This window comes from Bombus impatiens, unplaced genomic scaffold (assembly GCF_000188095.3).
Source record: "Bombus impatiens unplaced genomic scaffold, BIMP_2.2 scf_0033, whole genome shotgun sequence".
NCBI classification, from domain to species: Eukaryota; Metazoa; Arthropoda; class Insecta; order Hymenoptera; family Apidae; genus Bombus; species Bombus impatiens.
The window spans coordinates 1,268,609-1,280,099 of NT_176452.1; the positions used below are offsets into that span (position 1 = coordinate 1,268,609).

The following is an 11,491-nucleotide window of genomic DNA, read 5'->3' on the forward strand; positions in this document are numbered from 1 at the left end:
CAGTACGCCTGCCAGCACTCCCGGAGTACCGAGCAGTCCCCAGCAACAACAACAACAGCAACCACAGAGGCCGTCACCTAGCACACCCACCACTCCCACTTCTCATTCGAATCATCCTCTCGCCTACAATCATCAACAAACGCAGCAGCATCAGTGGACCGGCGCCCAGGTGAGCGCCGCTTCCTGGGCCAAAGCACCTGACGCTTCCGCCATACACTACACGTCACCACCGCCACCTGCCTCGTCGACGAAAGGCTCGCCATCATCGTACGCCGCGTTGACCCAGCAACCACCGAATTTTCTCACAGGCACGACCATCGGTGTCTGCCCCGAGCACATGCAAGGAAGACCGAGCGGAGTGGAGTGCCCCAAATGCGAACTGATTCTAGCCAGCAGCAGATTGGCGGGCCCAGGCGGACCCCTGGCTGGAATTCACAGTAGAAACTCTTGCAAAACGCTCAAGTGTCCGAAATGCAATTGGCACTACAAGTACCAAGAAACTTTGGAAATCCACATGAAGGAGAAACATCCCGAAAGTGAAACCTCCTGCATCTACTGCATCGCCGGACAGCCACACCCTAGGTTAGCACGTGGCGAGACTTACACTTGCGGTTACAAGCCCTACAGATGCGAAGTGTGCAACTATTCTACCACGACCAAGGGCAATCTGAGTATTCACATGCAGAGCGACAAACATTTGAATAACATGCAGGAGCTGCAGCAGGGCGGCGGCGGTGGCTCGGCAGCGAACAATCCATCGTCCTCGCAGGATGCACAAATGGCAACGAGAAGTCCTCATCACCAACAGAACCACAGTCCGCACATCGCTGGTCAGACCGGGAACCAAGGGAAACCGAAGCCAACATTTCGCTGTGACGTCTGTAACTACGAAACGAATGTCGCCCGGAACCTAAGGATACACATGACTAGCGAGAAGCATACGCACAATATGCTGGTCCTGCAGCAGAACGTGAAGCACATGCAGACGCTGTCCGCGCTCCAGTCCCACCACCAACAGGCACAACATCACCATCAACAAGCGCAACAGCAACATCAACAACAAATCGAACAGCTACTTCATTTGGGTGGCCTGGATAAGCCTCAGCATGCGGAGGCGGCTCTCGCGGACATGGCTTACAATCAGGCTTTGCTGATCCAGATGATGACGGGTGGTCAATTGCCACCGCAGCTTCCACCAGAAATTATGGGTGGCATGGCTAGTATGGGAGCCATGGGCAACCTCGGTGGTGACGTTGGTTTGTCACCAGACAGCATGGATCCACCACCCGAACCGGCTGATCCTGATCCTTCTCATCTGTATCATTGCTGCGTGTGCAACAATTTCGCCACCGATTCCTTGGAAGCTCTTGGCCACCATTTAGCTGTGGACAGAACGAGGACACGAGAAGGAGAAATTCTCGCGCTCGTAGCTGGCCACTTCGTTTGTAAACTTTGTTCATACAAAACCAACCTGAAAGCTAACTTCCAATTGCACTGCAAGACAGACAAGCATCTCCAACGTTTGCAGCATGTAAACCATGTGAAAGAGGGCGGGCTTCGAAACGAATGGAAGTTGAAGTACCTGGCCTCGCCCACGAGCGCCGCGCAATTACGTTGTCACGCGTGCGACTATTACACGAACAGCGCTCACAAATTGGCCCTGCATGCCGCGTCACCCAGGCACGAGGCTGCAGCCCTACTTCTTCGTCACCTGCTCGAGGCCAGTGCCAACGTACCATCCCAAGCGAAGTTGTACCATTGCGCTTTGTGTGGCTTCAGCGCGAGACACAGATTGCCTCTGTTGCAACATGTTCGATCACTCAGACACCTTCAAATGGAGCAGTTACATCAACTTCACAGACGAAGTGGCATTCAAGGGAACGAGACACCGCACACTGATATCGGTGATGTTTTCCAAGTTATGAGCGACCCGGATGCTCCACCTGCGCAACAGCCCAGTCCCACCATGCCAACCACACCGAACGCTACCAGTGCCAACAATGGTGAGTGGAAAGACATTTTTATAGATAAGGTAGAGTTACATAGTGAAAAGCATTGTCCTAGACAGCGAATTTCTATGCATCTATGGAAAATTGAAATAGGAAAGAATATTTGAAGCATTCAGAGATAAAGTATTCATTATAATATTTATTAGATGAAATAAATTTCGATTCATGTTTCATTTCTTTAGTTACATTGATAAAAGTATAAAATTGCACAAATATTCGCAGTTTTGCTATTATATAGTTTCTTCCTGTCTTTATTTAACTATGTACATGCTTTGATTTGAATCGGGGTACCGCTGAAACGACGTGAAGTATTCGATGTTACATTTGTTAAGAAAAAGAATGTGTGTTTCTTAATTTAGAACGAAAGAAATCGTAGTACGAACCTGATAGATTTAGAAACGCAGTTTTTAAAGATTTGTCGTTAAAACAGTGTGAGGTATTCAAAATAATATTTATCGAGAAAAGAATATTGTCAATGTTAAATCCATAAGAGAAGGGACATGGTCAGTCGCACAAAATGTTACAAGGTTTTAGATCTTTGAAGCGGTTTAGATTCTTAAGATCGATCGATATAAATTATTTTACGGAGAAGACGGAATCATCGTATTATTCAATCATAATATTATAGAAGAATAATAATAATTGAGAATAATTATTTTACGATATCATTAAATTATTTCCTGATGTAAAATCAATTTAGATGTATAGTACTCGATCTATTTATTTCTGCGTCATAATTATTTTCACCGAATACATTTACCTTCACTTGTCCTTAAATGCTACATGAAACATAATGTTTGTTCTGAAATGTTTTTATCGTAACACGATTTAAATACGATCAACTTATTAAGAAAGGAAATGCTACAAGAAAACAGTAATTGATTACAAAGGTATTCGATTTAAATACGATTAAAATCTGACTAACTAACTAAAAGCAGGATGTTTACAAGGACGTTGAATCATATTTTTCATGTGAAAGAACGCATGAAAATAGAACTCACATCTGTTAATACGTTTTTAAACGAGTAAACTCGCAGAAGATTGGCATGTCGCTCGTGACGATCGCCTCTTTTAATGAATTCAATATTTTCATCGATTATCGCGCAATTAACATGCAATTGCGGTAATTCTGCATGGCATATGGCGATGCCGTGTGCTTCGACACGCACAATGTCGAGTGTTATTATATCGACGACCTGTACTTATATAAATGTACGAGAAGGTATACCGCAACGTGCTATTCGAACTATTACTACTCCAGAACTTCCAGAGTTCCTCCCATTTTGTCGCTGTTATCACAGTATTACAACTCTGACAAATGTTTCATTATCTTCGAGAAATAGACTATCCCCCTATAGATCTACAATACTTTGATCATTTCTTCGTTGGAAAAACACGATATCGATTTATTCTTTAGCCCTTAATTTTCTAGATTCTGCCGTTTCTTATTATTATTCTAAAGCTCGATTGCTTTCTCTAAGCTCTTTCATACGGCAGTAAAATTTCATATGAAATTTTTAGCGGGCCAAGATCAGTTTTCCCTGGTAGAAAGCGCTTCAATTATTTTCAGAACAAATACACTGTCGGCCATAAATATTAGGTCATCTACTTGTTACGTTCAATTGGAACCTCTAACACAAAATACGTTACTTCGTCTAATCATACGATGTAACGATAATACGATGACTAAAAAATAAAAGTAGCGGAATCCATTCGGATTTGTATTAAATATCGTCAGATCTATACCCGACACACAGATATATTATATTATTATCCGTATTCTTCAAATTTTCCATTTTGATGTGACATTCTTCAAAGTTTCTATACTTTTATATTCTTCCTATATTCTGCAAAATTTCTCGTCTGAAAGGACACGAAATCGCGCGAAGGATTTTTATTCATGAACTGCGGCACCGTGTACAAAGCGAAAACCAGCAGCACGCGTTGCATCGTCGCGTTTTGCCTTCGCAACTGACGCCTGTTCGATGTAAATGCGGTTTTGGACAATGGCAGACCACGCGAATAGGCGGTCTTCCCTTTATTTTGGAGGAACGACCCATCGATAATTTCGCGTCGGCAATCTATAATTTCAAGCGGTATTGTTATACGGACAAGGAAGCATCTGCGATGTCTGCACACCACCGTGGCTCTCCCTCGATACTTTTCGTTGTTACCAAAACTCTTTAACGTTACATTAATTTTCATCGATTGTCCCGCTCTGGGGACAAGGCTGTTGCCTCTCTACGTATTATATATCCATTATGACGAGATTATACCACTGAGTCATAAGCTTCATCGGCAATTTGATTTCTCAGCGCTTGATAGGAGATTGGTTCTTTACAAATGATCAGAAATTCGTGAGAATTTCTTTTCTTTTTTAATTGATTGTTTTCTTCTAAATAGAAGGTAATTCGTGGACATTTTTCCATTGATTGTTAATTGATTGTTCACAGTCCCATTGATCGCTACGATGGAGTTTAGCAACTCGATCGAAATTTATTAGCGTTGGTTGAATGTTAGAATTTTTGGAAGAGATTGGTTCGGAATTTTTATCGAAATACATTAATTATTTTGCACGTTTGACATTGTGTATATAACTATATAGGAATAGATGTTTTATTACAATCGTTTCCATATTAATAATCATAGGTTGCTCTTATTATTCGATAATTTATTACAAATTATATCGGTTAATTCAAGGATACATCTCGATTATGAGATATCTAATATAAAGTTAGAATAAAAGAACAGACTTCGATTTTAACGAAATGTAACATCGAACACCGAAATCGAACGTCACAGGACAGAAATGCTTTCGCTGCCGTTCAACGTAATTTACTTTCTCTCACAACATTATCGACTCATGCCTCTGTTCGCATGCAGCTGCAAGATTAATGGTTATTTTTTCGGCTGTTAAGATTTTTGATGTCGATCGACGATTTATCGACGCCTTAATAGAAAGGGGGAATTACAGGTTTGCGTTATCGGCCGATAGTAATCGTGATATTAAGGCACAAGAATTTATGTTGCACGAATCAAAACTGTTAACATTAATGCGGCCCAATTGCACGGTGTGTAACCATCGTGATTTCCGGTTTTCACCGTTCGGAAATTTTGATGCTTTGCATTAAGACACCACCAAAATTAACATTAAAGTACATATTCAAAATAAAAGAGACGAGTTTGCTGAAAGGAAGGTACTTCGGGTTCTAACAAAGTTTCTATGCTACTTATCTGACTATATCTTATTAGCTATTAGTAGCCCAACTATGATTAATTGTCTGCTGAATCATTCATTACCGTTGATTTATTTCGTAAATATAAAGGCCTCTGTATACGATTATTAATTTAAACTAATTCTATTTACAAAAATCGTTTCATCAACGATCAGATCAGCAGCACACTAGTTAAGAATTTATCTTTCTCGCGCTCTCGATATAATAATACCGTTCAAGCGACGAAAAATATCTTAAGCTCGACGAGACTGCCCGATCACCAAGCGAATGCTTGTTACTGTTTCATTTACAGAACGACGAGAGGAAGGTAGCGACTGTGGCAGCGAGGTGAAGCAGGAGCCGGATAACGACCAGGAGACGGAAAATGACCCAGAGAATGAGCAGGAGGAAGTCACCTGCCCGTATTGCACTTATCAGCCGACGTCGCGCGAAGAATTGAGGCAACATTTGCAAGTGGCTCATGTCCAAGATGCCGAGGACAAAGCGGAGACCGTAAAGGAAGAGCCGCCGCCGGAATTGTTGTGCCCGCTGTGCCAGGATGGTTTTAAAGAGCGTTCCGCGCTCGAGAAACACGTGATGCAAATACACTCGGTTAACGCAGACGGCTTACAACGACTGCTGTTACTGGTGGACCAGAGCCATTGGTTGAACAACAATCCGCGAAACACCTCGACTGCAGCGGTAACGATGCCAACTTCGCCGGCTACCCCCACGAAACAGCCGCAAGAGGAGGATTTGAGCGAACGTGGAGCCAACGAGGAGATCGAGGAGCTCACCAGATGCACCGTCTGCGGACGCGTGTGCCGCTCGTTGGAGGAACTACAGCAACATCACAGGGAGACTCATCCAGCAACTACACCCACTCTCGCCGTCAGCGAGAAACACGTTTACAAGTATCGATGCGGACAGTGTAGTCTCGCGTTCAAGACTCTGGAAAAGCTACAACAGCACTCGCAGTATCACGCTATCCGAGATGCGACAAAATGCGCCCTCTGTGGACGATCGTTTCGCTCGGTCCAGGCTCTCCAAAGACATCTGGAATCTGCTCACGCGGATCTACACGAAGACGAACTCGCACAGTACAAGCAGAGCCTGCTGCACGCTCATCCGTTGCTTCAAGCTCTCACGGAGGAAGCTCTTCGCAGGCAGGGGAATTTGGTTGGAGAACAGAACATCGAGGATGATGCCAGCAAGGCGGAGGAGGAAGAGAGTGACGCGAGCGACTCGTCGCCATTACACAAGGAGCAACGTCTTTTAGAAGATTATTTGAATAGTCAAACAGTGGCCGAGGACTCGTATCACGATCCGGGGAGAAAGTTCAAGTGTCATCGCTGTAAAGTCGCGTTTACCAGGCAGAGTTACTTGACTGGACACAACAAGACGCTATTGCACCGCAAAGGGGAAAAGATGTCCTATCCCATGGAGAAGTATCTGGATCCTAACAGGCCATACAAGTGCGAAGTTTGCAAGGAGAGTTTTACTCAGAAGAATATTCTGTTAGTTCATTACAACAGCGTGAGCCATCTACACAAGTTGAAGAGAGCAATGCAAGAGCAAGGCAACAACAACACATTAATCTCTGTGGTACCGCCTGCTAGTCCTACGGAATCCCCTGATTCTCAGCAAGACCAGGACAAGAAACCCTACAAGTGCAACATTTGCAAGGTAGCTTATTCTCAAGGCAGTACTTTGGACATTCACATGAGGAGCGTGCTGCACCAGACTAGAGCCAGTAAATTGCCAGATCTTGCTGCCAGTGGTCAGTTGGATCTTGCACGTCCATTGATCGAACAGCCTCCGCCAAGCAGCCCAAATAGTCCACCGGTTAACACCAGCACCTCTGGAAACAGCGGAACAATGTTGTCATGTCCTCGATGCAGTGCTCTTTTTGTCAATCAGGAGCAGCTTGCCACTCACCAACAACTTTATTGCATATTTAGCAATCCATTGGCGTTGTTTCAACAAATAGCGTCTCAACAGCTCCCTTTATCCACACCAGCGAAAACTCCACCTCCTTCATCTACGACACCTGGTCCACAACAACACATGCAGCAGAGTACGCATTCTTCGCAAACAACGCAAGATATTTTGTCTCAGCCTCGTCATAAAACGTCGCAAATGTACAAGCATCTTCTAGAAAGTTTCGGTTTCGATCTGGTGATGCAATTCAATGAGAACCACCAAAGACGTCAACGTAAAGAAGAAGAAGCTGCTGCGGCGCTCCAAGCTCAGCAAGAACAACAGAAGCAGGAGCAACAGAAACAGGCGCTAGCTGCTCAAGCTGCTCGTGAAAGAGAGGAAGAAGCTGAAGACCATACGGATGATGACATTATTCCAGAACTGACCAGAAGCACCTGCCAGCATTGCAACAAGGAATTTAGTAGCGTTTGGGTGTTGAAAGCTCATTGCGAAGAAGTACACCGTGATCTGGTGCCGCGCGAATTCTTAGAGAAATATGCTCAGCAATTTAAATGTGAATACGAGAAGAAGAGCGTTGTAGTGACTGTTGCAACGTCTTCTTCTACGTCGTCCGGACCTAGGAGCTCGACACCAGCTTCTAACCAGCCGCAAGATCTCTCCTCGGATAAAGAACAACGTGAAAAAGAGAAAGAGGAGGTTAATGAGAACAAAGATCGTGTCAGTAAGACTCCAGAGGCTACTTCTACTACTCCAGCAACGACTCCAGCATTAAGCAACACGCCAGTATCGAGTACAGATTCTACGACTCCAACTGTATTGCCGACCAATCCTCAGCACCATATTCAACAACAACAACAACAGCAGCAGCAGCAGCAGCAGCAACAGCAGCAGCAACAACAACAACAGCATGCACAATTGACTCTTGCGCAACAGATGACCGAAATGCAAGCTGCTCTAAACGCAATGGCTGCGTCTCAACTGCAGCAGCATTTCCAACAGTATCCTGGATTGGTGATGGGTATGATGGGTCTACCGCTTGGAATACCTGCTTTGGCTGCTATGAATTTACAACCACCTTTGGTACCGATGATGCTACCACCACCGCCGTATGATGGAACGGCTACCGGATATCCGCCTATCAATGCTCAAGCTGACCTCTTGACCAAGCAACATCTCGCCCTGCAACAACAGCAAGTAGCAGCCGTGAGTAACTTTATGATTCCTTCTTTATAGAGATTTATTATGTTTTGTTTAAATTTCTTCGTTAAGTTAGTTAGTATTTTATTTAGTCAAGCCGTCATTTTTCTGTTATGAGTTCCAATAATTTTCGATATTCGTCTCTGCTTTTTTAAAATTCATAATCTATGAGCAAAATATAATTATAATCTGCAGTTAAACTCTATTATCTGTTGTTATGTTAATTCAATTATTTTAGAATTAAGGCGTTTATAAATATAATTTATACGATTATAGAAAATTGTCAGTATGAAACTAAGTAAGTTCGAGACTATTCTATGTCATATCGATCTTCATATTCATTAATATTTCAATTTGCAATCATTATCATATCACTATGCGATCGTATACTCGTTCTCTTCCAATAAACAACCTTCACGAGAAACTACGATATGTTAAAGTATATAAAATACGAATTAAAAGCAGACACTCGATCTGAAAGCGTATATCAGCGTGGTAAATCGTACTCGAATTTGCGAACAAGAAAGAAAGCATAGGCGACCTTTTCTTACAGGCAAACGCGGCTGCCTCGCAGAAACGAGCGCGAACGCGCATAACCGACGAACAGCTAAAGATATTACGAGCGCATTTCGACATCAACAATTCTCCCGGCGAGGAGCAGATTCTAGATATGGCGGCTCAAAGCGGGTTACCGCCGAAGGTGATCAAACACTGGTTCAGGAACACGTTATTCAAAGAGCGGCAACGTAACAAGGACAGCCCGTACAACTTCAACAATCCACCTAGCACTACTCTGAATCTCGAAGAATATGAAAAAACCGGAGAGGCAAAAGTGACACCGCTGAACTCTAGCGTATCTGGAAGCAGTTCCTCGGATGACAAAAGTCCAAACAAGCAAGCAACACCACCACCGTCAACGACGACCGTGAATACATCTCAGGCCAGTGAAATAAAACAAGAGATTCAAGAACAGCCGCAGTGTCACGTGCAGCAACAATCGCAGCATCAAGAAGAACAGCAGCATCATTCTCCTGGTAGCTCCGGTGGACAGCAGTCGAGACCGCATTCACCGGCGCTCAGCATGAGCTCCGTGTTCTCTGGGATTCATCACGATGTGCCATCGCACGCTTCATCGGCAAGTAACGCTCCAAGCACTCCTATGCTCCCGCCAAAGTTGACACCACAAAACTTTGCCAGCCCCAATCCCGGAGCTGGTAGCGTCGTTCCAGGCGCCATTGCGGCCATGGCTCTAACGCCCCAGAGATCCCTGAGCCCCGGGCGTGGACCAACTGACTACTCCTTCGGTGGAAACACCAACGGCAACAACTCGTCGGGTGGCAGCTCCGGGAAACGAGCTAACAGGACTAGATTCACCGACTACCAGATCAAAGTACTTCAGGAATTCTTCGAAAACAACGCGTACCCAAAGGACGACGATCTGGAGTACCTGAGCAAGCTACTTGGACTGAGCCCGCGCGTGATCGTGGTATGGTTCCAGAACGCTAGACAGAAAGCACGAAAAGTGTACGAGAATCAGCCAGCCGCTGAGCCAGTGACAACGGGCAGCCGCGAGGGCGACGACGGTTCAGGCCGCTTCCAGCGGACCCCAGGCTTGAATTACCAATGCAAGAAGTGTTTGCTGGTGTTTCAGAGATACTACGAGCTCATACGTCATCAGAAGACGCACTGCTTCAAGGAGGAGGACGCGAAGAGGAGCGCCCAAGCGCAGGCGGCCGCGGCCCAAGTTGCCGCGGTTCTCAGTTCCGAAGATAGCAACAGCAGTTCCACCACCACCACTGCTAACGCCGTCTCCAGCAACCCAACGAACACTCCCGCTCTCGCGGAACAGTTGCAGCAACCATTGAACACCACTACGCCTCCCCACCATCAGCAGCAGACAACAATGGGCCAGACGCATCAACAACCTCAACAACAATCGCAGCAGCAGCAGCAGCAGCAACAGCAACAACCATTGCAGCAACAACAGTCGCAGTCGCAAACCGAGTCGAAGGAAGGTAGCTTTCAGTGCGACAAGTGTAATTTGATGTTCGGGCGATTCGAACTGTGGCGCGAACATCAGCTGGTACATATCATGAACCCATCCCTTTTCCCACCGGCTTATCCACCAGATTCACCTTTCGGGATTCTACAGCAACAAGCACTGAACGCCACCACCGGAGTAGCTGCCGATAGTCCTCATCCTTTGATCGCTATGATGCAGGAGAGAAAGCGAAAGTACGATGATTTCGACGAAGGAACAGGAGGTGACAGCCGCTCGAACTCCGAGCACAACGAGCAGCCGAAAGACAAGCGATTGAGAACGACGATACTGCCCGAACAGTTGGATTACTTGTACCAAAAGTACCAAGTCGAGTCGAATCCATCGAGAAAGATGTTAGAAACCATCGCTCGGGAGGTCGGTCTGAAAAAACGTGTTGTTCAAGTGTGGTTCCAAAATACACGTGCTAGGGAACGGAAAGGCCAATTCCGCGCGCACAGCCAAGTGATCAACAAACGTTGTCCATTCTGTCCAGCGTTGTTCAAAGTGAAATCGGCGTTAGAATCCCATCTCAGCAGCAAACACGCCGATCAAGTGGCGCGTGGCGAAGTTAATATCGATAATATCCCCGACGAAGAACTCTCGATGGAGTCGGCTCCTTCGAACCCGAGCACGCCGAATATGATGCCTCCTCTGTTCCCACCTTTCAACACCGACATGGAGGCATCTTTGAAGAAGTATTACGAGGAGTCGATGAAACGATATATCAGTGAGCTACAGGCTCACGCCAGCAACGGTAAACAAGAAACCGCGAACCATCAGGCAGGCGGTAACAGCGGTGAATCTCCTTTGGATCTGAGCAAACCGGTAGACCTGAGTCGCCCGATGAAACTGAGTCTCGGTGGACTGAGTAATCTTCTCGAAGAGCAACACGGCGCACATTTTCGCGGTGGTAGCGATTGCGGTCCATTGACCGACCTTTCCGAAAGAAGTATCTGCGACGACGACAGCATGAGCGAGACAACGGAATTCCTAGACGACGAGAGTGGACCGGCGAGTCCAGCCTCGAGCACACAGAGCTCCAGACAGGGACCCGCTTCGGCGGGGACCGGAAGTACCGCGGGCCCGCC

At 45.7% G+C, this 11,491-nt stretch overlaps 1 protein-coding gene across 2 annotated transcripts in view; it reads left to right on the forward strand.

The window, feature by feature from the left end:
• The window catches only part of LOC100741370 (zinc finger homeobox protein 3), a 246,712-nt gene that overhangs the window by 231,712 nt on the left and 3,509 nt on the right, over positions 1–11,491 (forward strand). Inside the window, exons 8-10 of one of the 2 annotated variants that reach the window (XM_033321904.1) lie at positions 1–2,003; positions 5,538–8,368; positions 8,916–11,475. In XM_033321904.1, the coding sequence (XP_033177795.1) occupies positions 1–2,003; positions 5,538–8,368; positions 8,916–11,475 (7,394 nt within the window). The remainder of the gene's footprint in view (positions 2,004–5,537; positions 8,369–8,915; positions 11,476–11,491) is intronic. The other variant, XM_033321907.1, reaches the window with a different exon arrangement.